Source organism: Dermacentor albipictus, chromosome 4 (assembly GCF_038994185.2).
Source record: "Dermacentor albipictus isolate Rhodes 1998 colony chromosome 4, USDA_Dalb.pri_finalv2, whole genome shotgun sequence".
NCBI lineage: Eukaryota > Metazoa > Arthropoda > Arachnida > Ixodida > Ixodidae > Dermacentor > Dermacentor albipictus.
The window spans coordinates 164,981,733-165,009,597 of record NC_091824.1 but is presented as its reverse complement, the minus strand read 5'-3'; the positions used below and the strand labels follow the sequence as shown (position 1 = coordinate 165,009,597).

The following is a 27,865-nucleotide window of genomic DNA, read 5'->3' as shown; positions in this document are numbered from 1 at the left end:
AGTCGAGGACGGCAGAAGACTAGCTGGGGTGATGAAATTAAGGAATTCGCAGGCGCTAGTTGGAATCGGTTGGCGAAGGACAGGCCTAATTGGAAATAGCGCGGAGAGGCCTTCGTCCTGCAGTGGACATAACACATGCTGCTGCTGCTGCTGATGATGATGGTGATGATGATAATTTGTCAAATGCAATATATCCGTAAAATATTTAGCTAGAAGTGAATCAGTAATGTTTAATCAGTAATGCAATCAGTAAGGTTAATCAACAAGCGTAAGACAGCTGGCATAAGGAAGTATAATATGGATAGAATTGAACATCCTCTCAGGAACGGAGGAAGCCTAAAAACAGTGAAGAAGAAACTAGGAATTGGCAAGAATCAGATGTATGCGTTAAGAGACAAAGCCGGCAATATCATTACTAATATGGATGAGATAGTTCAAGTGGCTGGGGAGTTCTATAGAGATTTATACAGTACCAGTAGCACCCACGACGATAATGGAAGAGAAAATAGTCTACAGGAATTCGAAATCCCAAAGGTAACGCCGGAAGAAGTAAAGAAAGCCTTGGGAGATATGCAAAGGGGGAAGGCAGCTGGGGAGGATCAGGTAACAGCAGATTTGTTGAAGGATGGTGGGCAGATTGTTCTAGAGAAACTGGCCACCCTGCATACGCAATGCCTCATGACCTCGAGCGCACCGGAATCTTGGAAGAACGCTAACATAATCCCAATCCATAAGAAAGGGGACTCCAAAGACTTGAAAAATTACAGACCGATCAGCTTACTGCCCGTTGCCTACAAACTATTTACTAAGGTAATCGCAAATAGAATCAGGAACACCTTAGACTTCTCTCAAGCAAAGGACAAGGCAGGATTCCGTAAAGGCTACTCAACAATAGATCATATTCACACTATCAATCAGGTGATAGAGAAATGTGCGGAATATAACCAACCCTTATATATAGCTTTCATTGATTACGAGAAAGCGTTTGATTCTATCGAAACCTCAGCAGTCATAGAGGCATTACGGAATCAGGGTGCAGACGAGCCGTATGCAAAATTACTGAAAGATATCTATAGCGGCTCCACAGCCACCGTAGTCCTCCATAAAGAAAGCAACACAATCCCAATAAAGAAAGGCGTCAGGCAGGGAGATACGATCTCTCCAATGCTATTCACAGCGTGTTTACAGGAGGTATTCAGAGACCTGGATTGGGAAGAATTGGGGATCAAAGTTAATGGAGAATACCTTAGTAACTTGCGATTCGCTGATGATATTGCCTTGCTTAGTAACTCAGGGGACCAATTGCAATGCATGTTTAATGACCTCGAGAGGCAAAGCAGAAGAGTGGGTCTAAAAATTAATCTGCAGAAAACTAAAGTAATGGTTAACAGTCTCGGAAGATAACAGCAATTTACAACAGGCTGCGAGGCACTGGAAGTCGTAAGGGAGTACATCTACTTAGGGCAGGTAGTGACGGCTGATCCGGATTATGAGACAGAAATAATCAGAAGAATAAGAATGGGCTGGGGTGCGTTTGGCAGGCATTCTCAGACCATGAACAGCAGGTTGCCATTATCCCTCAAGAGAAAAGTGTATAATAGCTGTGTCTTACCAGTACTCACCTACGGGGCAGAAACCTGGAGGCTTACGAAAAGGGTTCTACTCAAATTGAGGACGACGCAACGAGCTATGGAAAGAAGAATGATAGGTGTAACGTTAAGGGATGAGAAAAGAGCAGATTGGGTGAGGGAACAAACGCAAGTTAATGACATCTTAGTTGAAATCAAGAAAAAGAAATGGGCATGGGCTGGACATGTAATGAAGAGAAAAGATAACCGATGGTCATTAAAGGTTACGGACTGGATCCCAAAGGAAGGGAAGCGTAGCAGGGGGCGGCAGAAAGTTAGGTGGACGGATGAGATTCAGAAGTTTGCAGGGACGGCATGGCCACAATTAGTACATGACCGGGGTTGTTGGAGAAGTATGGGAGAGGCCTTTGCCCTGCAGTGGGCGTAACCAGGCTGATGATGATGATGATGAATCAGTAATAATAGTTGATAATTGTACTGTGGATGTTGATTTCCTGTGAAAATAATGTTCGCCTCTTCGAATGATACCTCTGATAAATCAGAATTGTGCTATCTGCCACAGGCAATTTCTAAAGATTCTGCTTTATCTAACAACAACAACAACAACAGCAAAATAATGACTAGGACGTCATGCACACTTTATATAACGCATCATCATATAACTGGAATGCAAAACTGTGTCACGCTGGAACTTCAGTATTATTCCATAATTAGAGTCGATTAAAAGGTATACGTGCACACTTTATGGGCAGTTCATGTTGGAAGGCAGTCACTTTTTGCAATCTCTCCCGTATTTGTCAAGTGCCTTGGTGCAGGGGATGTTGTGATCAGGTAAGTAATTGTAAATACTCGTAAAAGAAAAAACGTGTGCCAGTAAATATTTCTACCTTACAAAAGAAGGTGTGTCTACTCTCGACATGATGAATTTCTAGTCGCAAATCACGTAATGGCAAAGTGGGCTGAACATGGCAATGTTAAAATATCACATAGCTTAATTTTCCCGCACCGGAAGGCAACAAGGTGATACTAGAAAAGGAAGAATAGCTTGTACATAAAAAGCAACCTTTCTCGTGTCATCAATGACTTTCTGTCCTAGAACATTTTTGTTTAATAAAACGTGCGATGTACAATAAAAAGCCACGAGCGCTTTCCACCTCGCTTGAATCATATTGGATCACGGAGAGGGAAATGACTGAGTGCCGATATCGCTTTTGCGGAAGAAACGCAAAGGCCTCTTTTTAGGCAACCAAACGATAATTAATTCGTGCAGATTTCTAGCCTGTGAAGAATGTTTTGTTGATTCAGTATGAAAGATGTTGCACAAAGAAAACTGTGATTTTCTGAAACTATTTCAAGTGCAGCAGGAGCCATATGCGGTAAATGGTGCTGTGAATGTTCATATATTGTAAGAAGTACTAAGAAAAGTAAACTGAATAGTTGTACAGCAACAAATTCAACAAATCACGCATTGCAGGTGTGAAATTACACGAACAAATAGTAGACTGCAGGAATTATTTGAGTTACCAACAGCCTCGCAAGGTCTGGCACTTCTACATTTTGCTATTACTCGAATTGAACAAGTAAAGTCCGTGCAAAACAGGAAAGCACACACATGTGAGCAATTACAATACCTATGTCCTATATATAAAAAAAGGTCCTGACAGCGGTTAAAATCATTCGATAGGTACAATGTAGATCAAGGGACAAGATCTACGGTTCCACATGAAATACGTGACAAGAAACTATTGAGGCTACTTAGTCCCTAAATACTATAAGCTTCGGCTCAAACGAAGCCAAACCTGAAAATAGATACACAATAGTTTTGCTTAGCCGAAGTTTCGCTTAGGCGACGCAAAAGTAAATCCTGAGATATCCTTTTATTTCAAAAATAATCGAGGAATGATAAAACTGCAGTACAAAACACTGTTTGTGCCGTGCTTCAGCTTTCTTACAGTATCTTAAACAATGCATGCGAGCGTGCGCTAATTATCATCCGAGAATTCTGCGCAGTTGTCGTGTTCAAAGTGTCATTGCATAACGCTGTTTAGATCAACGCCAACAAACTTGCTCTTTCGTGTGATTTCACTTGTGGCACCACGGCACGACCATCCGCTTTGACAGCGTTCATGGTTAAACGAGCATAGGCGCACTGTACGTTCGCTTTGTACTATTTCCGTTACGATACAGAGCCCGAAGAGAGGGCTAATAGGTTATATCAGCGTTTCTCAAACTCCCGGTCACGACTCCCCCAATGGGTCATAAGCCTTTTGTTGGGTGTCTTGCAGGGTCCAACAATATGTACACCCGTGAGCAAAAGTATATATATACGGACCAGGGATTGCGCGATGAAGCCGATTTCTTTACTCTGCCTGCGAAAGCAACTTGAAATTAAAGACTGCAGTCCAATCTTGGCATTGCGAACTTTCTAGTGTACTCGACATTTCCCTTTATGAATGTTAATTACAAAGAAATTTAGTTTCTTCAGCGACATGTGGTCCGTGTACTAATGCCCATGTGTGTACATTGTTCTCACTGGAGCAGAGATCAGTTTTCAGTCTCGGTGCCCCTACTCTTTCTACGCCGTTTTCTTTAAGGGCCCAGATACCACCATCACAATGCAGACAGATGCCATCACAGCTTTCCTGGACAAGCTAACTCTTTAGAAGGGGAAGGTCGAGAGGGGAAATGTGGCTTCCTACCAACGTCCGATGAGGTCTTTGGTGAAAAATCATTTGCAGAAGGGCTACAACAGGAACTCAAGCAGCATTTGGCAAGTCTCGAAGGAGAGTTCAGACACTATTTCCACGATATTGTTGCGCATGTTGCATATCGTTGCTTTCCGAATCACTGGGAGCACTGTGGGTGATCTTCCTGATGACGTGCTACGGAGAGTTCCAAGAACAACAGTTCAGCTACTCTCCGCTTTCTATAGAATCAGCTAATTCGCCCAGAAGGTTATCCTTCCTTTCACATCAACCTAATTATCTGATAGTGGTTTTTCGACTCTTTTAATGATCCACTGAAAGGCCACGAACAGGTTGAGTGCTGTAGCAGACATGCAACGTCCCTTGAGCCACATAGACAAAGCTATTTATTTGCTCGAAAAAAGAAAGCAATTGAGGGTAAAACTGGGCAGTTTGCTGATCTTCATGATGAAAGCAGGCATACATTGTAATCGATTGGTACATGTGCTTGTGTTCTTTATAACATTGCACTATCGTGTGGAAGAATGGTAATTATACACACTGGCGCCCGCCTTAGATAAAGGCAGCACAACAAACACCTTCATCACATCTGACAGCACATTGTCGTTCATGTGGCTATAAACCATTTTTGAAAGAACGCGTGTCATCTTCAGGCACGTGGATCTAAAAGCACATGAAATCATTGAAGCTCTCCACATAAAGAAAAACCATGAACACTGCATTTCCGTCACATCACTCAACCTCCACAATTGTGAAATCAGCCTCCTCGAGAGATGTGGCAAATGCCAATAGCGTGATGGTGCACGCGCAGGTGGACAGCTTGCATTTATTTATTCATGTGTGAAATAAACCAATCAGTTGTTAGTTCAGAGCTTGTCCTGTATATTTATCTCTCTACTGTCGCCGTTATTTCCATGCTTGTTTTAGCACTAAAAAAACAAATACAGCCTTCCCATTAAAACACATCATTTAATCAATACTGGTTGCACAAACATGCATGGTCTGACCTTGTCAATGTATTTTAAATAAATTAACATGTAAATGTCTCTGCGCCTTCGAAAAAAGTACATTTTCAGCAGACAGGGAAGTGGCGCGGCGTGGGGCGAGGGGGGGATGTCATGGTAGGTTCGGTACCACTCAAAAGGGTCACGTACATGGAACAGTTTGAGAAATACTGGGCTATACGAAATGTGAGCACAGCAGCGTAGTGACTGACATCCCGCACAGTGGTGGGACTGACAGTGCTCAGCGCATTATCAACAACCCACTGAGAGATATCAAACCTTCGTTCAAATTGCATTGAACCGAAGTTTCAGAAAAGAAAATGTTCAATTTTAGCAATGCAGTTTATAATTATGCCTGCTGGTGACCAACCTAGTCTGTATTACAGTTCTGCTAGAGCAATTTTCGCTTACCACAACAACAAGCACAGAACAAAACATCGCAGATTTTTTCCCGAGAATGAAAGAAAAGAGGCTAATGCAACTCTGGAATATTAAACAAAGCATTTGACAGTTTAGTCAACTGTACGAATACAGAAATAGAAGCACAATGAAGCCATCGTTTGGAAACAAGAACCAAAACTAGTAAGAAGACAAGGAAGACCACAGGACGATTGCCGGTCTTCCTTGTTTTCGTATTATTTCGGGCTCGTGTTTGCGTATCCTTGAGCTCCCCTAGCATTTTATTTTGGTTGTGTCAATCTCCAAGCAAATGACACACGTGCGGATCATAGTACCTATATGCCGTTCCAAGACCTGTAGTTTTCCTGTGTAATCAAGCATTTTTGTTTCTTCAGCAAACCAGCGCAAACTTGCGCATTAATCTAGGAGCGCACATCAGAGAGAGAGAGAGAGAGAATCAACCTTTATACTGAGCCGTTAGCAAAGGTTGGTGCGTGCTGGCACCAGATGGGGCGGAACCTTCTTTTCAGGTCCCATATGCGTCCAGCAGGTCCTGGCCCCTGGCCGCCAGCGCGAGCTGGGTCGGTAGGCCGGGGCTGGACAACAAAGTCTCCCATCGCTCGGGGGGGGGGGGCGCTGTGGAGGGGGGGGTAGGGATGGTGGGGGCTTCATGAGCGTAGTGCACTCTGCAAGGATGTGTGCTAGAATGCCTTCTGATGCCTTTTGATCGTCTGCAAAATGGGCAGGAAGTGTCATGCTCTGTTGGGAACATCTTGTGCAAGAGCACGGGATGCGCTAGCGACTCCGCTTGCGTGTGTCGCACGATCGTTTGCTGCATTCGGCTGAGTCTGCACATCAGACTCTTCGCAGGTGATGAAACATTTTCAGGAAATCCGAGCACCTACGTTGTGTGTAAAACGCTTGATTACTGCTTTCTTTACGAAATATTTTGCATTATTAAATTTCATAGTTTCGTAAAAAGAGGCACCTAACATCTTGATGGATTGGATGACTTGTCGATGTAAAATACTAGAACACGAAATTTGCTACGTGGATAAAATACTTCTGCTTCAGCCTTACAGGAATAAATTTATGGTTACGCTTTAGGAAGCCTTCAACAGTTTCAGTAGCTACTGAAGGTACCTCAATAATTGTGAGCACCCATGTTACCAGAAACAAGACTGACCTGTCATATGGTGTATGAGGTTATAAATATTGAGAAACACCAAATAAATACTCAGTTCCCTCAACGACACCCTGAATCACTTTTTATCTGAGTCGAGAAGTGCAGTTGCAGTTAAAACATGCTATTTCAGAAACACTTTGGTGAAAAAACTACTTGAATACGTTTAGCAGACGCGGAGTTATTGGTAATCAAAGGTGGCAGCCAAAAATGGCTTAACCTTGACGGTGCTCCCACTCCTTCTTCAATGACTTGCACTGCGAAGGCTATGGAGGAGCGGGGCGTGTGCACAACGCTCCGCCTACTGAACGTCACTGTGGCTCGCAGGTGAAATTTGATTTTGGTTCTTCCCGAAGACGCCGCCACGCCCGATTTTCGCGCCTACGACGCGCCAAACGTAGCCAAAAGAGTTTGTCCTCACCAAGCCGCAGTGAGCTAAGCCAGTGCACTCACTGCGGCACAGCGCGGCGGCCGCGGCATCTTCCCTATATAGCAGGCCGAGGCTACATGCAACTGTAGTGCATATGTGTGGCATTTCCTTCGTGCACGACAGGGCTTGAGTGCGTGCTCACGCTCATATGATCCTTTCCGGCCGTGCTACGTGCCGTAAACCGCTTTCGTCCTGCACCAGATTCACCGACGGAATGTAGCCGCATCCAACTTTCGTAGCTCAGTATGAAGCGAGCTCTGCCAAGGCGCCTAGACAGGATCGGCCAGGGGTGAGCGTTAGCTAGCAAGCGTGCGTGTGGTCTGACCTTAAAGGTATCCTCAAGCACCCCTCGGGCTTGGTGAAAAGACATTGTCCGCGGAGAGCATACGCTGCTGTGAAGACCTCAGTCAAGTTTTGCAGCCGTGCGTTGTGCACGGAGCCCACGCCCTGCGCACAACAAGCGGAAATTGGTGCGTTTTAACAATGTATAAAGTACAATTAAGAAAATCTTTTAGATATAACAACGCAATAATTTATTAGCCTGCTAGAAAGCTTCAGTCGTCCACAAGCGTTATACACCACAAAATTATACTTTATTCATAAAAAAACACCAATAAAATACTAAGCATGCCATCTTCATGGCATTGTTAGTCTTGCCGATGCATTTCAGGGACCCATGAAGTTGAAACGATATATCATCTTTACCAGAGATACGCTCGGCTACTTAGATAATCGATAATTGTCCTAGAAGGCAGCGAAGGCGCTTTTGTGCTTCACGAGAAAAACTCGATCGTGCAAGCCACTTTGACTGACGTAGTGCTGTCCGCGCATGTGCACACATTCACCGCATTCCTCTCTCTCTCTGTCGCTTCTTTTTTTCTCTCTCTAGATAATAAACTTCAATGGTTCTTCCATATGTATCTTCTTTAACTCGGAAATTCTCAATTATGCTTCTGTCAAGCTGAGCCCACAGTGCCATCGACCTATTTGATAAAAGCAGTCAGAGTCTTCATAGAGAAGAAAGGTTATCTTAAGCAACAGCATCCTCTGTCTTGATGGTACTGTACAACAGTCTCACTGCACACCATGCACGCGTCGTCACATGAACACAAAACAGTCCTTTCCTTTCTACTGCATACTTTCCATCACCACTACTCAAGGTATGAACGTGGCATCATATACCTCCATTTGGATCTCTCAGGTTGCGTCTCGCCTTATCAAGATGACGTATGAGCGACGTAGAGTTAAGCCACAATAATTTTTCTCACGTTAAATAAAGGGTTTGCGACCAGCGTGATTCCGTAAACTCTGGCTCAAGAAATGAAATCGCACTGAAGCATGAAATCTTATTTGCGTGAATGCGCCAAATATAAATTCAGCACATAAAGAAATCCAATTCGGAATAATTGAAAGCGCATGCTCTTTGATGACTACTTTTTTCTTATTTTAACCTCGTTTTGAATAACACACAAATAACCCACTAAACGTTTAAGTTGACAAGAAAAAGTACCTGCGTATTTCTGCAGGCGCATTCACTTTGATCACCATTTTTATTTTTTGTAATGTTGCCTATGCAACGAAACTTTTTTGCGCTACATTTTCATCAACTATTTTTGCAGCCGTAGCATGTCCTAAAGCAATTCAGCTGGAGAAATGGTGCTTGGGGTGCCGTTAAAAGTGCACCGGCCACACCCTGGTTCCATTGTTCGTTCAACATTCGAGAAACAACCACCGCGTGTTTTTACTGACACATTGGTCGGTTAGAGATATCGCTAAGTATGGACAGCTGGGCTAGTTGGTTGTGACTGGCATTAGGACACATCGTTCCAGCGCACAATTGAACACGGACTAGAAGAGAAGGACAACACGAAGGCCGGAGACCGAAAAGAGACTTCTCTTCTCGTCCGTGTTCAATTGTGCGCTGAAACGATGTGTCATAATGCCGGTTACAGATATGCCGAATGTCTTCACCAAGCTTCCGCAACACTTTTTAGTCTGTCTGGCACACACGCTGGTGCGCCCGTCTGAATCGTTTTGACTTACAGAAGTAAATATGTCCTTTTGGAATGACCTTATATGATAAATAACAGGCGTCTGCTTTTGCTCTGTCTCTCTACTGGGAGGTAAACAAAGTGCCATTTGTTTCTCAATTCTTTACTTGCAGACTAAGGTAGCTGACTATAATTTTCTTAACTGCAAGAAAACTACTACAAGAAGCAAAACAATATCTCAAGACTCCAGAGACTCCTTAATTCAAAACTCAATTGCTATACGAACAGCTCATATGAGCTTCCAATCGTTAGATATATTTGAACACTCCCCGTGAACTGCAGAAAACGCCCAGCCTTTTCTTTCTATTTTTTTTGAACACTCGAAGAGCTCCAGTGCCTCCTCACGGGCCGCAAGAAACTACGGGGACCATGCAAAGAGGATACTTCCGGATATGAAGAAGCAGCCAGCAGCTTGCACCATTGGCATGGTTACCTGCCATCTTCCACTCACTTGCGCTGTGACTTGTAACAGGCTAGAGGTAGGATTTCCAGCTAACTTCACCGACTTTCTATTCATCAAAACTTTTACAACTTTCTCAAACACGCGCACGAGCGCGCGCGCGCATGCACAACATACACATACACACGCACAGACTTGCGTGTGTAATCAGATTTGACGCACACTCGCCGCAGTGCAACCCATTGGCAAGAGAAGACACACTTGATTATCAAGTCCATTGCGAGGTGGCCTTCAATTATTTAATGAGTCGTTTTTTTCTGGCGAGTTCGTTTTTTTTTTCGCGTGCTCGGTAACCTTCGAATCTGGCAGACAGCACTAGGAGAGTGCAGTGAACGTAGTCGAAGCTATGAAGGAGCGTCTCGCGCTGTACGCGGACCAGCATTTCAGACGCCGCGTCTCTACCGAAGCTGTGGTGTGGTGCGTGAGATGAGCCAGGTGGAAAACCAGAATATCTTCATGGTCATCACAAAAAATGAACGAGAAAATAAAGACATTTAGTGGAGGTGCAGTGCCGCAAGTAATGTATGGATTATGCAAGTCGCTTGCGCAAAGTGGCTTTAGCGTAGTGGTTGGAATGCTAGCTTTGAGTATTCAAGAACATTGGTTCGATGCCCTGTACCGAGTCAAACGTATTTACGTTACCTCGCTACATGTCTGAACCGTAGCGTGATGAATGGCCCATTTGCTAGCTGACAACGGCTGGTGGTTGATTGATTGATTGAAAGCTTTTATTCAAAACAGGAAGAGAGGTAGAGCCCTTATGGGGCTTCGCAATGGGTGGAGTCTCTATTCCGGGACCCCATTGGTACGAGCCGCCAGCTTAGCCCTCTGGACTAAGGCCTTTTGGGCCTGAAGGTCCGAGCAACCGAGCAGCGTCGCCTCCCACTCCTCTCGGGTTGAGTTAGGGTTGAGGGGAAGAGCTGAGTTTAGCTGACAAGCCCAAACCATGTGGTAGGTGTCAGCCACCTCCCCACAGTATTGGCACTTGCCAGTGAAGGAACAATCGAAATGTTTCAAGATTGCCGCGCACAATAAAGTGTTAGTGAAAAGTCGAATCAAGATCCGTTCATTAGCCTTGCCAAGCCCTTTTGCGGGAGTTGGGTATTGGCGATGCCTATCTTTGTAAAAGGTCGTGATATCTTTGAATGTTACACGATAAATGCCTTCGGATTCCAGGTACTCATGGTCTAACTGGGACGCCCGGTATATGAGTGCTCGGGCCGCCGTGTTCGCGGCTTCGTTCCCTGCTAGGCCCTGGTGGCTCGGAGTCCAGATCAGACAATGGGGGGTAGGATCAATTCCCCTGTTGCTGCAGTTCGCCAATATTCGTTCCGCTAGTGGGGTGATCCAACCAGCTTCATAATTTCGACAAGCGCTGCGCGAGTCGGTTATGATAAATTGAGACCGGGGGTCAGAGGCAGCCAGGGCAATAGCTACCTCTTCTGCATGTGTTGAGCCCGAGGCTTTGAAAGTGAGCCCATCTACTTGCTTTTCCTCGTGAATGACCGCTGCCGTATACCACCCCCCGCGGCGTGGACCGGCCACATCCACGTAGAAGACTCCGCGTTTGTTGCCGTAGTGGCGTTGCAAGGCGTCCGCCCTCGCCTGGCGACGACCACTGTGGTCTTCACTATCCATTTTTGTGGGGAGGGGTCGAACTCTGATGGCGCGTCTCCAGTGTTCGGGCACTCGGATCCGCTCCTGAATGTGAAAAGTGTGGTTCAAGTGGAGCCGGTCCAACAAATGCCGTCCCGAGTTTGTCTGAGCTAGACGTGTGTACTGGCTGGTAAGGTGGGCTTCCTTGAGCTCCTGAAAGGTGTTCACCACTGCCAAAGCGAGAAGTCTCGCGTTCGAAGTTGTGACAGGGAGGTCAAGGGCCCTCTTCATCACTTTGCGGAGGATGACTTCGAGTTTGGCTTCATCATGTTTCCGCAGATAGAGATACGGGACCGAATATAGAATTCGGCTTGTTACGAAAGCATGAGCTAGCCGCACAGCGTCCCTGCTTCGTAATCCCCCTCTCTTGTTGGACACACGCCGGACCATTCGGCCCACTTGGTCCCCAACCTTGCGGAGCTTTTCTAGTGTTGTGTCGACTCTTCTTTGATTGTGGATAAAGAGTCCGAGAATTCGGAGCTCCTTGGCCTCGTGTATGGGACCACTAGCCAAAAAGAGATGTATTTGTGTAGTGTCCTTGGGTGTTGGTCTAAGCTGCACAAATTCAGATTTGTTTGGCGCACACTGAAGTCCACAGCACTCTGCGTAGCGATCCACTACGTGGGCGGCTGCTTGCAGGCTTTCCTCTATATGCCCTATGTTTCCCTCTGTGGCCCAGATGGTGATATCGTCGGCGTACAGCGCATACCGCACGCCTTCAATACCGTTTAGCTGGGCCGGGAGATGCACCATCGCAAGGTTAAATAGCAGCGGGGAAAGCACAGCGCCTTGTGGCGTCCCCCTAGTACCCATTTCGTAGGGTCCATATTCAGTGTCTTGGATTTTGACGAGTGCGGCTCGATCCGTCAAGAAATCCTGGATATAATTAAATGTGTTTTTACCACAGTGGGTCTCACGGAGGTGTGCTAAAATAGTGCTGTGTTTAACGTTGTCGAAAACTCCCTTTTGATCTAAGGCCAGGACAACTTTGTCATTGTGAGGGTGCTCCGTTGGCTGTAATATGTCGTGATTGAGTTGTAATAATATGTCTTGTGCCGACTTGTGTGGGCGGAAGCCGAACATGGTGTCTGCAAAAGTGTTACGCTTTTCCAAATATTCGGAGAGCCTATCTCGCACCGTCGTCTCCATTAGTTTGCCCACACACGATGTGAGCGAGATAGGTCTCAGGTTGTCCGTATTAATTCTGCATTTATCTACAATAGCGGCATCTGGCGGGCTTTTTCTCGGCACTCTGATTTGTAGTCTTGCTCCCTACTGGCAGCAGCGACTACAAACAATGACGTCGTGGATCACCGAATACGCGGAACAATCGGATATCGCTGTGAATTACTTATGACAACAGAAAGCCGAGTGATGTGCGCGTCCTTTCTCATTCTTTTCGTGTTCGTGTTTTCTACGTCGACCTTTCGAAAGCATAAAATGTATCCAAGTGGACTTTGTACTGGTATAGTAACGGTTTTTAGTCCACAAATATTATGCGCACTCATCTAAAGAATAATAATAATAATAATAATAATAATAATAATAATAATAATAATAATAATAATAATAATAATAATAATAATAATAATAATAATAATATAAGGTCGCACACCTTGCACATTAAAATAATCCGCATCATGTATAGATGGCAAAATTATTAATGAATAGCTCGATCTAGCATTAACTTCCCGTAAAAAGAATGTTAGAAGAAATTGTGCAACTCTAGCACGCAGTTTCTCGATTAGCTTCTCGCAGCACTGGCACATTCATGGTTCTATAAAAGCACTACAAAGACGAAGATGTAAGCGAAAAGGGCTAAGCGATTAGTGAATTAAGAGTTTTTCTTTTGCCGAGTTTAGCACGTCGTGCTTTTATCACATTCCCTAACTATTTTTGCCGCAGGCGATGAAAGTTAGAGAAGAATGTTTGCCGTTAAATTCATTTGCATGATTTAATGTGTGCATCATATATAGAAACGACATTGTTAGCACACTCCTCGGCCAGTTTGTGAATGAGCCATCGCTATATTGCTCGTATACTTATTTTGTGCATTTTTCATATAAAGTCAGTGTGTATTTCCTATCGCTATATAACCAATTAAGCGTCTCTCAAGCTTTCAAACATTTCGTTTAATTTTGCCTAGAGCTGCAAACGTCAATCAACATATATCGCCTTCTCGTGATCCACCTAGCCTACCGTCAAGTAAAAACGCTGGTTACGTCCGTACGTCCGCTGGAATATGTCCGTCAACAAAAGCTTTGCGATTCCACACATGTTGTCAGATATGTTCAGTAGAGTTTGGTAGGGCTACTGCATACGAGTATTATCGCAGAAATCAGCTTTCTTACAATTTGCGTTAGGCAGAACTTAAAGTCACATTCATTTCCATTACGAATTATTCACACTGTTTTTCAATACATGTGCGCTGACTGTTTTTTATTTCTTATAGTCCGAAAAATAAGGTTCCATTTGATTATTTTTTATGCCAAGGTAATACTCTTGTTGCTCATATTCAGATGCAAGTTAAGACCATAAAAGACAACGTGGAGAGGAGAGAACCGACAGACAAGGAAATAAATACGAGTAGTAGTAACCGGGCAAACACGCTGTGCGCTGAGATGACCGTAGTGATGAATATTCAGTAGGTTTGAAACTGAAAGGGGGGAAGTGAACCGCGAACAAAAAAAAAAATGAATCGACAAAAGCAGTAACTAGACATTCACGTGCCTGCTCTTATATTAATGGAAACACATACGGCTGTATCAAACGCGGATCCTACGTAAGGCTTTACGGCCCCTCTCTAAATAAAACGTTAGCCTTCCTGCGTTATAATGGCGCATTAAATGCTCAAACGAGGCCTATTTGTATTTGACGCTGGTGACTTTTTCGCGCCGATAATACATGTTCTCCGGTACCTGGCAGATGCGCGAAGGTCACTGATCCTCTCTTTACCAGAATAAAAATACACAACTACCTCTTCGAGAAAAGCATCAACAAAACAAGCACGTTCTTCGCCCCTCAAGACTTACTTCAAGAGGACGTAATAAAGATGGTAGGAAACATTACGTTCTTACTCTGCAGAAGTATGTCGCTACGAGGCTGATGCCAACTTTTTTTTTCTGATGTCGTCTAGCTTAATAGCGCTCGTGGACATATCCTCAGAAAGGAAGAGCTTTCTGCGCGGTCAAGACCAGTCAGATAGTCGATGTGAGCATGTGGCCCATTTCGACGCCGCACTTTGTGAGGAGTAGCATCCACAAGCTTATTGTTCTTGTGGTTGCAGTCGAGTGTGTTTGTTTCGCGTTGCTGTCAAAGACCACGGCGCACAATGCCGCTCCTGTAGTTCGAATAGGCTCCGGTCTCGTGTCGGGTCTGCAATTCGAGCTCGGAGGCGAAATTCTGGACGCCTATATTGGGATACCATATGCTCAGCCACCCATCGGAGAGCTCCGATTTAAAAAGCCTAGACCAGTCTCACCGTGGGATGGCATCTACAATGCGACGACGAAGCCAACGCCTTGTCATCAGGTGCCAGTTCCCTTACTTGGACTGACCAAGTTGAACTACACCAAGGCATCTGAAGACTGCCTGTATGTTAACGTGTGGAAGCCATCGCAGCCTGGTTGTCGGGAGCAGCGAAACTGCACGAATGAACTTCTTCCAGTTTTCGTGTATTTTCACGGAGGTGGCTTTCAGTGGGGTGACTCGGCGCTGCTAGTCTACGATCCGGCGAACTTCGTGGCGCTGACAGAAGTCGTCTTCGTGACGTTCAATTACCGCCTCGGAATCTTCGGATTCTTATCCCTCGAGGCGCCGGATATGCCGAGTAACGTGGGCCTCTGGGACCAGCACATGGTACTCGAGTGGGTGCGTGACAACATTGCAAGCTTCGGAGGTGATCCCCGGCAAGTGACCATCGGCGGACAGAGTGCGGGGGCGACGTCGGCGGCTCTGCACGCCGCGTCTCCTCGAAGCAAGGGACTTTTCAAGAGAATAATCACACAGAGTGGCTCCCCGCTTTCCATGGTGCTGAACATCTTCTTCAGGGGTGAAGGGAAATTTATAAACACCGCCGTTTTGCTGGGTTGCTACGACGTTAACATGACCTTTAGCGAGCAGCGTAAACAGGTCATCAGCTGTCTTCGCAAACTCGATGCAAGCTTCATAATGCGAAAAGTCGAAAACCTCGACTTCTTGCAGCAAATTTTTTCGCCCTTCGACAAGGACGAATTGCTTCCCTTTTCTGTTTTGTCTCCAGAACCATGGAAACAACTGCACGTTGAAGACGTGCTACTGGGAACCACCACTGACGAAGGAACAATGTTTTTTAGCTTCCTCTCCGACTCATTTCCTCAGGCTTCCGAAATATTGGCCACGCAGTACAGAACTGTTGTAACAGTCGTCATATCTCAGGCTATGAACATTCCTGTGTCGACGGCAAAGGAACTAGTGCTTGCTTATTTCGGAGGACATGAAGTCGAGCACAGCTACAACGAAGTACGCGACATCATCTGCGAAATTTTCGCTGATGCTGTTTTTAACTGCCCTACGCAGCTGTTTGCTGACAGCGCGGCTGAGCAGGGAATACGTACGCACCGTTACTTGTTCGCTTACAAATCGACGCACAGCTTTTTCCCAAAATGGATGGGTGTGGCACACACCGAAGACCTCTTTTATACTATGGGATCGCTACCGTTCCTGAGAGACAAAAGCCGTTACACCGATGTTCTTGGGTCGTTGGGAAAGAAGTACTTGGCCACCCAGGACTACACAAGCGAGGAAGAGCAGTTTATGAAGGATGTCGTCAGTGCTTGGGGCGCCTTTGTACGAACAGGGTGAGCATGGATGCTTTCGTTGTTTATTCACCTTTGAGCGATATATTGCACTGCCTCCAGAGACATAAATAAGTACGTCCATACAATAACGCTGAATAAGGTTAAAATAATATTTGAGAATAACAATACGCCCAATTATATGATACTCATAGCAGTTTCTTAGGCTTTTTTTCACATGAATGCAATGACTTCAGATGAGAACCACGTATGTCTTCCGTTACACGAGCAAAACTTTGAAGGACAGGGCTCGCGTATAGTTTCTAGCAGCAAATACACCCTTCGTTAAGATTCTATTGCACACTCTTTGTAAGTTACAGCAGAGTCCGACTGCATAACGTTAAACTGATGCATTTCTTCTTCATTGGAGGCGTCGTTAACTAAATAACTGCTCCCATGCACTCGCATATATACGTCTTACTTTTCTCCAAGCCAATTAGCGTGGAGCTTCAAGATATGTAATCTCTCCAGGAAACCGACGATTCCACGGGCCGGCGTGATCTGGCCCCTATACGGGGTCGACAAGCGTCAGATGCTTGTTCTTAAGCCAGGAAACTTCACCATCGTCAACGATATGAAAACAGACCGCTGTGCCATTTGGAGGCCAATTTTCTACAGGAAGTAAGTGCGACGAAATGGCTTTTTGGCATCTGTACTTGTTTTGATCAGTCCCTTTTACCGGCTAGTTCGAAAATATATGTTTCTTCATTTTTAGCAAGGCTCTTTGCTGAGTGAACATGTCATTTAGCATGTTGCAAGTTCAGTGCATTCTGCCTTTATCACTTGTAAGAAAATTCGGTATCGTACTTAGCACTCATCCTGCTATCACAATGCACTATGGCTCGCCGATGATTACTTATTCTTGTACGTACGGGCAAGCGCATGGTAGCAGCGCGGCAGAAGATACGGGACACTGTAAATTAGGTTTCTTTACATGCAGTGAACCTTCCATATGGAGATAGACATGGTGTAAAACATACGACACCTATATATTGTTCGGGTCACATGCTTATTACAACAAAACTATTGTGTTAGCTTCGTTTTTCGAAAACGCTACTAGTCCTGCCAAGATGTGAAGTCCCGCACACTGATTCTCTCGCGAAAATAAATATTTACTTTTTTTGCCATGGCTATTTAATCTTTTACATTTCGTGCTAATCAACTATCTACAGACATTCAGTCAAAGTTACTGACAGCTGATACAAAGCGGTATCAAAAAAGCGCATGGCAGTTTTATGAGTGTTACGTGCCTTAGCATTCGAAGTTGCGCCTCCTTTTCAGGCCAGTACTTATCATAACAAGGGGAAATAGCAGCAATGATTTGAGCGATGTAACAGATTAGTAAACGACGAAGTTACCGCTCTGGGAGCCTCGATGAACAAGCGACATAAATGTCTGTTTATTTGTCAACGAAGGTACAGGCACGCCATCACAAATACAGCGGATACTTTAGAAGTGTCTCCTTGTGCAATATATGCCACAAATGGTCACACGCTTACTTGGAGTTCGCCATGCATTAATATCCGGATGTTTGAGCCTAAAAGCCGGTGAAGCTTCTTAACGAGACACTCGCTTGAAACACGAAAAATTATGACGTCTTATTTATCATGGTGTGCCACCTCTGCGAAATTCTGAATTTCGTTAAAAATTCACCGACGACTAGGACACTCTCTAAGGCGAAATTTGAACGCAGCTCTATACGTGTTTTCATTCCGTAAAATGCTGGCTGGCGCAGACAATCTGCCTAGCGTGGCACGCTGCACAGGGACCGAAGCATTGCAACACAAGTGACACTCAAGCACAACGATAGCGACGAGCAGAGTCGGAGATTGCCAAAAATCTGATCTGCGGGTCAAGCGCGTTGAATTTTATACATGAGTCGTCGAAGGTTCCAGTGTAATGGCTGGTGCCTTCGCGGCTTCCAGAAAGTGCTTTACCATTCGCCTCGCGCATACAATCAGATTGCAAATGCTATGGCGCCATCTCGCAATCTCGTGCGGCACTCTGCTTTCCGCCTCACCCTTTCGCCGTACTCACCTCCTCCGCTTTCCGCCTCTTACTCCGTGTTTCTTCTCGCGCTCTCCTCTTCCATCTCCCTCTACGCTCCGCGTGCGCTATCATATTTCGCTGTACTCGTTCGCTCGGTGATGAGGGACAACACCGTCGCTCGCCACAGGAATGGGCGCCTAAGACCTGCGCTCTAAAAACGACCTCGAGCGAACACTTTGTTCTGACTTTTTATTTCGCTTCAGTGAAAAAAATAAATCTGAGATGGAATGGAACCGCCTAGCACTGACAGAAATGCTTAACCGACAGCGCCATGACCATACGATGTTTGATAGCAGAAGCAAGTTTTAATTTGCTCCCAAATCTACTTCGTCATCATGATCCTGAAGTTACTTATTCAGGTAAATAGCGGATACCTTCACAGGGTTTTAAGACCAATTTTACTCTTTGCACGATTTCCACTGCTATATCATTGTCACACTTTACAATTACCGTTTCATCGGATAGCAGTTGCAGCCTAGTAAGTGCACGTGTAAAATCTGGTGCAATATTTCAATAACATTTATGTCACCTTGGTTCTTTTTGTTTTCATCACTTCAGGGACGCCCAGGAGGTTCCAGTGACAAGTTCGACCACAGCAAAGACAAAGACGCATGGTAGTCCACCGTTATGGAAGACAAAGTATACTGACCGAAAACCAGGAAACAGCGGATCGACGTACCACCAAAACTTATGCGGAGTGTTTCTCGTGGTCCTGTCGACACTAGCAGCCCTTCCACTGTCGCAATCATACACGAGTACATTTTAATCAATCATAGCCTTAGCACTTCAAAAGGAAAAAAGCGTGTAAGGGCTGTTATATAATTTCTAATAGTAGAGAGCTTTAGAATAGCGGGAACGTCTACATTTATCTTTTTCATTACAGCTAAAGATGCGCTGATTTTCGGCCATTTCATCGTTCAGTTTACTGCACATTTCCCCCCCCCCCCTTTTTTTTTTATGGTGCTGCACAGTAGTGTGGAGTGTTTCATAATATTGCACAGTAATAAATCAGGGCACTTGGACAGGCGGTGTTTAGACTGTAAGTAATTAGAAAGCTAGTCAAGCTACGGCCGAAAGTCGGCCTCGAATCGACTGCGTGCTGTTACGTGAGTGAAAAGCCCATACGACGGGGAGGATCGCTCGTAATAATTTATGCATAAGCTGCCGAAGCGCTGATGAATAAAGCAACCCGCAGTGCGGAAAATAAAGTGTCACTTGATATTAGTGGTACATATTTATTGAAATAATACGCACTCATGGGTGTCTACCGTTGTTTGAGACATCGTTAACGCAGCATATCCGCCGGGTCAAAAAATTGACAACTCGAGAGAAGCTTCTGTGTCTGAAATGCTCCAGTAATTTGAAAGTTATGTTGCCGAGTCGATGAAAGCGTAAAATATTAATTATTTATATTGAAAAGTGCTAGGAGCAGTGGAGACTAGATTCGACGCAATCTTTAGTGGAAGTTTCATTTTTCCAGACTTCATACTTTCAGAAATCTGCTCAAAATTGCCAAATCTGGAAAATATAGGTAAAGTTCCGTCGTCATTTCAAACGGTGCATGATGTTGCTAGTAGAACAATTTCAAAGTAAACGTTTAACAAAACGTAGAAAAACTCGATCAAATCGATCCATTTTTATAGGCGCGATTTCAAAAAGGCTTAATTTGCTCGTCTGCGCAGCGCTCGGACAGCAGCGCTTCCTGGTGGCTTTTGGTTATTTAGCCGAATTTATTACGGACAATGCTATCAGCAAATGCGCTTTTGCAGACCCATTCTTGAGTGAAATATGCTCTAGAGCAAGATGTTCCCGCCACAATGCATGGATTTCTGATGCAAATTTGTTGCATACCACTTAGAAGACCTAAACTTGAACCAAGTAACAGTCAGAGTGTCCAGATCCCGTTCTTCAGTCGGTGTCCTCAAAGAGAAATGTGGCCTAATGTTTACTGACGAAGCAGCCAATAAATGCAACTATTAGTTCCACTATTCCTTACATAACGTTCCTAAATCTATACCTCAGTGTGCGCTCGGACTTGATACATACGTGTCACCATCTTCTAGAGTGCTATTGTGAATGGTTAAATTGTTAGTACTAACGACGTAGCTAAGCTATTTAGTGCTTAATGCAGGTTCAGTTTGACCGCCAATTCCAACAAGCACGGATCAAACCTTCGGCCAACGTCAATCAGCTTGACCAGTCATACATATACTGAGGAACAATGCGACTACTCTGTGTCATTGTGTACGTAATACAAAGTATCCCTAGACGTCGGATAAAACGTGTTTTTTCCATACCTACGCTGCCTCGTGTTTTGAAGGAAAATAATTATTTGGCATAAATTCATCCAGTTTCAGTCGAGTCATTTCCTTGGATGGTGATACAGTTGTAAGTGTGGAACTACTTGAGGCACACAAGCCTGCTGCGTTTATTGAAGCAGAAATTTTGCTCTTTCAAGCTATTTAATTCTAGTTGACGTGCACTTGATTACCATTCCCCTCTGATTTTTTTCAATACACTTCATGTTTAATGCTCTAATCTCCATGAAAAAATCCCCATATGATACAGCTTGCCTCTGCTGGCCATCCGGCTTGCCGCATACGTGTTCATTAAACCGTATTTCTCGCTGTATTGAAGCGCTAAAATTATGTAACCCTCCAGGGCTTCGTGAATAATTGCTACTTGAGCAGAAAAGACTGTGAATTATGACAACATTATTGCCTCCATTTTATGCACGAGTAAAATAATAATTGAAAAGCTCAGCAAGGACGCGATGGTATCACAGTAAGGAAACATAAGATACGGTGAGAAGAAAAGGAATAAGCTTTGGGAATTTTCAGAATTGCAGTTTAGGAATAGTCGCTGATTGCGGTGGACTTTAGTCTTGAATTTATTTACAATATATCCCGCAGTTTCTTATTCACTGCTTTTAGGCTTCCTCCGTTCCTGAGAATTTAACATGCTCTCGGGAACGGAGGAAGCCTAAAAACAGTGAAGAAGAAACTAGGAATTGGCAAGAATCAGACGTATGCGTAAAGAGAAAAAGCCGGCAATATCATTACTAATATGGATGAGATAGTTCAAGTGGCTGAGGAGTTCTATAGAGATTTATACAGTACCAGTGGCACCAACGACGATAATGGAAGAGAGAATAGTCTAGAGGAATTCGAAATCCCACAGGTAACGCCGGAAGAAGTAGAGAAAGCCTTGGGAGCTATGCAAAGGGGGAAGTCAGCTGAGGAGGATCAGGTAACAGCAGATTTGTTGAAGGATGGTGAGCAGATTGTTCTAAAGAAACTGGCCACCCTGTATAAACAATGCCTCATGACTTCGAGCGTACCGGAATCTTGGGAAAACGCTAACATAATCCTAATCTATAAGAAAGGGGACGCCAAAGACTTGAAAAATTATAGACGATCAGCTTACTGTCCTTTGCCTACAAAGTATTTACTAAGGTAATTGCAAATAGAATCAGGAACACCTTAGTCTTCCGTCAAGCAAAGGACCAGGCAGGATTCCGTAAAGGCTATTCAACAATAGACCATATTCACAATATCAATCAGGTGATAGAAAAATGTGCGGAATATAACCAACCTTTATATATAGCTTTCATTAATTACGAGAAAGCGTTTGATTCAGTCGAAACCTCAGCAGTCATGGAGGCATTGTGCAATCAGGGTGTAGACAAGCCGTATGTACAAATACTGAAAGATATCTATAGCGGCTCCACATCCACCGTAGTCCTCTATAAAGAAAGCAACAAAATCCCAATAAAGAAGGGCGTCAGGCAGGGAGACACGATCTCTCCAATGTTATTCACAGCATGTTTACAGGAGGTATTCAGAGACCTGGACTGGGAAGAATTGGGGATCAGAGTTAATGGAGAATACCTTAGTATCTTGCGATTCGCTGATGATATTACCTTGCTTAGTAACTCAGGGGACCAACTGCAATGCATGCTCACTGACCTAGAGAGGCAAAGCCGGAGGGTGGGTCTAAAAATTAATCTGCAGAAAACTAAAGTAATGTTTAACAGTCTCGGAAGAGAACAGCAGTTTACGATAGGTAGTGAGGCACTGGAAGTGGTAAGGGAATACATCTACCTAGGGCAGGTAGTGACTGCGGATTGAGATCATGAGACTGAAATAATCAGAAGAATAAGAATGGGCTGGGGTGCGTTCGGCAGGCATTCTCAGATCATGAACGGCAGGTTGCCATTATCCTTCAAGAGAAAAGCATGTAACAGCTTTGTCTTACCAGTACTCACGTACGGGGCAGAAACCTGGAGGCTTACGAAAAGGGTTCTAGATAAATTGAGGGCGACGCAACGAGCTATGGAAAGAAGAATGATAGGTGTAACGTTAAGGGATAAGAAAAGAGCAGATTGGGTGAGGGAACAAACGCGAATTAATGATATTTTAGTTATAATCAAGAAAAAGAAATAGGCGTGGGCAGGACACGTAATCAGGAGAGAAGATAACCGATGGTCATTAAGAGTTACGGAATGGATTCTAAGGGAAGGGAAGTGTAGCAGAGGGCGGCAGAAAGTTAGGTGGGCGGATGAGATTAAGGAGTTTGCAGGGACAACATGGCCACAATTAGTACATGACCGGGGTAGTTGGAGAAGTATGGGAGAGGCCTTTGCCCTGCAGTGGGCCTAACCAGGCTGCTGATGATTGTGATGATTATGATGATGATGATGATGATGATGATGATATCCTGCAGCGCCGAAGCATTACAGAAGGAAAATGGGTACAAACAGCAAAACCAATACAAATAAGCAAACAGATCAACATTTGAAGAGATGATGAAAAACGAGGCATTCGCAATTTCATAATATGCTACGCAAGCCATAAGAATGGCACAGTGCAAGAATAGCTCTATTAATTACAAATTATTGATCAGTTGAACGAAGTAGACGCCGTCAGCTGTGACCTCCCTGTGACTGTGCCTGTCACAGTCACTGTGACAATATGACCTCTCCGCTAGTGAAGTTGCATTCAGATATTGTTCTTGCGAGGCAAAAGAATTTCATGTAATTTATACGACATTTGATTTCTCTAATTTTACAGCTGTGATCCCCCCTGCTTGAGATGTAGTAAGGAGTGCTGATATATTTAAATTTATCCTTACGAGTTAAGCTTTTATACGTTAGCTTTCACTTGCGAAACGCTAGTGCACCAAAAACATTGTTTTAAGGTTAATTTTTTGGCCATATGCAATCGCCCAGGGTCGATTTTTTATCGCAGATTTACACTCTTTGAAGGGACCTATTTCGGAAAAAAATTCCGTAATTTTTCAAGGGTAACCGTAAAGGGAAGATAAAATATTTTGGTTTGGTATATATTTACTGTTTATTCATGAATAACAACAATAAGAAAACAAAATAAACTTATAAGAATTATAAATTTGATCCTTGGTATACACATAGCTCAAGGCTTAGAAAATGCGCACACGAGAATATTTCGCGTCTCAAATGCGCGCGCGCGCACGCGTGCGTGTGTGCGTGCGTGCGTGTGTGTGCGTGCGTGTGTGTGTGCGTGTGTGTGCGTGTGTGTGTGCGTGTGTGTGCGTGAGAGAGAGACCGAGAGCGAGAGCGAGCGAGTGAGAGAGAGAGGTCCGGTGGGTCGACTTTTTAAACCAAGGCTGGCCGCTCTCATGTTGGCATTGTCCTTTTTTCGCACTGTTTACATTCTTCAACGAGGTTGGGGAGAATTGCGGGGGACCCTGCCAGCATATGTCTGATTCCAATGATGCCATTACAATCGTTGCAGTCTATCTTAATCTCCCTTTCTGTATATATTTTATTAATGTGGTACGCCGTGGGATATGTACCTGTTTGCAATACGCGCAGTGAGACTTCCTGAGCCCTGTTCAGTTTTGAATGTGGCAATGGGAATTGTCTGTGTCATAAATAGTAATGTTTGGTAATGTCATTGTAAGGTATTAAATGATCTCTAGATTCTCTAGCTTTATTGTGAACGGCTCTGTTGTGACTGTCACGGTTAGCAAGGTTTACTACCCGCGTCTCGTCCACTTTCCCCCTATTGGCAGGAAACCATCGGATTTAAGTTCTCATAATCCCAATGTTTTCAAAAAGTTGAGCTGCAACTCCAGCTACGTAGCCTTTATCAAAATACTTTATAGAGGATTTCGAATCACTGTAAATGCAGGTCCACGTATTACTCCTGATGGCTAGAGCAATGCCACTTTTTCCGCCACCATTGGGTACTTGGTGAAAATAGTGATAGCGTCCTGCACCTTCCCTTGAGAATTTGAGACATTGGCCGTACATGCTTCTTTATTTTTCACCCAGGCAGCATCAGCTATAGCTGCCAGTTGGTGCTGCTACTCTATTTCCTGCAAGAGTGTTTTAGCTCTTGCCTTTCTCCCTTTGATATTATATGCTGGATGCATATTTCTGGGGAGAGGGTTGGTTCTGATCTTATTCCTAACTTCAGTCGTGTAGTTGTGTGCCCATGAAAAAAGCAAAACGTGTGAAAAGCTTCCGCTAATCTTCATCTTATCGCCAACCAGAGGCAATTAGTTTTCGCGAATCTCCGAAAGGAAACGCGTGTACGCCGGCATCCTTCGTATGCGCACCCCTATGGGCAAAAAACGAGGGAGTAACAGGCGGTTGCCCTTCGCGCGATTAGTAATGGCACAGCCAGAAGTTTTGTGAGCGAAAGAAGCCGAAACCGCCCGCGGAACGAAACCCACTGCCGTACGCCCGCGCGAGCGGTTGCATTGGCGGCGAGGAGTTACGGAGTCGCCATCTGTCGGAAGCGCCTCACTTGCGTAGTATGAGGGATCACGCGGCGCGCTCCTCATAGGTTTCGTTTACGGCGCTCAATAAAAACACCACGCAGCAGGCCTCCTGGACATTTATGCAGGTACTCTCAAAACGAGGGAAGTTTTGGGCTGTCTATATAATAACCTTGGGCAAACTGAAAGCACCGAATCGTTTACAGGCGCTATCTCTTTACCGAATACGCACAGTACATGAACGCCACTGCGCGTGGTCGCCGCGATGTTCTCTCGCGAACCGACTTCGTGCGTGAAAGGTAGGCAGACGCTGAGAGTAAACTATGTGAAATATGTTTTTATACTGGGCTGTCTTTATAACCAATAGGGGCACAACAGAATGGAGCCTCAATCCAGTGATCGCACGGGTTCGCAGCGACCGACTGCGTGTCTGCATGCATGTCCGCGCGCAATGTTTTGCTTTGCATGGTAGAGTGTATAAGCGCGACTGGACGAGGACGTAGAAAGAAACAGATACACAGACACAGCGCTATGTCAAGCGCTGTGTCTGTGTATCTGTTTCTTTCTACGTCCTCGTCCAGTGGCGCTTATACACTCTACCATGGATTCTAACCAACTAGCCCGCCAACGTGTTTTAACCAAGTTTTGCTTTCGCTGTGAGCGCGTTCTCGCACCATGCCCTGAGCTTTAGTCCGCAGCGTATGAGCATTTGACAGTACACTAGCAACTATTGTTGCTTGGGCGCTATCAGATCTGTTCAAAAATAATTGCGTTATAGAGACTTCGACGCCTAGCTACGGTGACTGTGAGGTGCCGTCGTGATGACTCAATCTTTTTTTCTTCTAAATGTTTGGACATTTCAATAATATTTCTCAAGTTGCGCCGCACTGTATATTTATCCGTCTTCTCAGCGTGCGATTTCCCTCCGCTTGATTTTCGTAATCCAGTGCATTAATTCATAACACAAACAGGACCATATGCGGTGCCTTTTTTTAATGTGCGTCTTACCGCTCCCTTTCCGTTCCAGTGAACTTGCCAGTTTCTAGCATCAGCAAGTTCATAGACCAAACCGTCATGCTATTAGCCGGGCAGCGGGCGCAGGCGAGCGTCTCAGTACGCGTTTTCTGCAACTCAGCGAACATCGTGCAGTCCCGGCACCATAGTAGAAATGTTCCTCGCGTCTGTGCTTGCTGCATACCCGAGTTGTAGCCGATGGCTGTCTGCCGGTTCTAAGTTTCGCCAGCCAAGCTTCACGCAACTCCTTGCCCGGTGGCTACGTGTGAATAAGGCTGACACCGGGCTCCATTGCGTGCGTCCGGCACTGCGAGACTGAGCAGTAGCCTACCATGCCTCACGCCTCCAAAGGCAGCCACAACCTATTATAGTACTTTAAAATGTTGTAAAGCAGACAGCCAAGTCGGTAAAACCTCATCACTTAATCAGAACCGTGGTGCAGGTGCAACTTTAAACTTTCGTTTTTAGCTCGCTTCGACGCTTCCGAAGCAGCCGACGCGGCCGCTGTGGCCACGTGATCCCTCATGTCACGTCACGCCGACGGTGGTGCTAGCTTTTCCAGAGGTCGAGCTCACCGCCAATATAGACATGCCGGAGCAGACAAATCTTGCAACGAAAACCGAGAGAGAGAGAGAGAGAGAGAGAGAGAGAGAGACGCGAGAAAAACATTTCTTGTATTACCGCATATTGGCAGCACATACCAGGAAAGAAAAAGTTAGATATTGGCTCGCTTTTGAAACGTACGGACGGCGGCGTAAATATACGGCATCGACCATTTTGGACTTGTTGACCGCGCCGTACATTTACGTTATTGACCCTGAAAAGGATAATGTAGTCCTCACCACACGGTTCTGTATACCTTAAATTTTATCAATGAGGCGTTTGTGATGGGGTCCCACAAACTGGACGCGTATTCTATGTCTGGTATTACTAGTGATGACAGTTGACATGTTTGACCGAGTCAGAGATAGCTTTGCTTTGTACGTATAAAATCTTAAGTGATGGAGAGTGAGATTGAGACGCAAAGAGAGGCAGGGAGGTTAACCGGAGGCATGTCTGGTTTGCTACCCTACAGTTGGGGAAGGGGATAAAGGGGAGAAACATGGAAATAATCGAAACTATTGAAGCTGCACACCGAATCTTTTAACGGTGGTAGAGAGCTGCTGACTTCAAGTACTGTGGCGACGCACCAGCCCCCCTCCCCTCCCCCCGCCCCATCCTTTGCCCTCTGCGCCAGCGACGCGCACGGTCATGTCCCAAAGATCCTCGTTTCTGAAAACGGTCTTCAGTTCAGCAAATTTAACCATCTCCGCATGGCGCGAAGTTGGACGTCATAAAGAGAACGAAAGCACAGAAAGTGTTCAGTAATTTTTATGCGAAGCATACTAGCCGCACAACCACGCTCTTCCTTGCTGCGCCGCGCACGGCCGCGTAGCTACCATATGACGTCATAACAGCTGCAAAAGCGGAGGCTCAACTCGTGCGCTCGCTTGCGGCCGCGTAGCTACATAGCCGGGTCTCAGCTCGTGCGCTCGCCTGCATGAGTTGTTTCTTCGTCTAGCCGAACCAAATATAGCCAAGCAACAGCAGTTCACCAGGCTAAACAGTGGTTCAACAACTAAAATAAAGGCTAGTATGCTTCGCATCCTGGGCGTAACCTCAGCTAAGCCACAGCCATTTTTTTTTTGTCCTGCGGGAGTCGCATGTAGGTTTATCAGACGTTCA

The 27,865-nt window shown here is 45.0% G+C and overlaps 2 protein-coding genes across 9 annotated transcripts in view; one reads left to right on the top strand and one right to left on the bottom strand.

The window, feature by feature from the left end:
* Nucleotides 1-27,865, bottom strand: part of LOC135899961 (acetylcholinesterase-like) — a 478,426-nt gene that overhangs the window by 236,023 nt on the left and 214,538 nt on the right. The window lies entirely within an intron of this gene.
* On the top strand, nt 14,694-16,319 carry LOC135899932 (acetylcholinesterase-1-like). Its single transcript, XM_065429308.1, has one exon. It carries the CDS (start codon nt 14,694-14,696, stop codon nt 16,317-16,319), a length of 1,626 nt encoding a protein of 541 aa, XP_065285380.1.

Coding starts and splice junctions, on each gene's coding strand:
- LOC135899932 (XM_065429308.1), top strand. CDS start 14,694: ATGTGGCCCATTTCGACGCCGCACTTTGTGAGGAGTAGCATCCACAAG.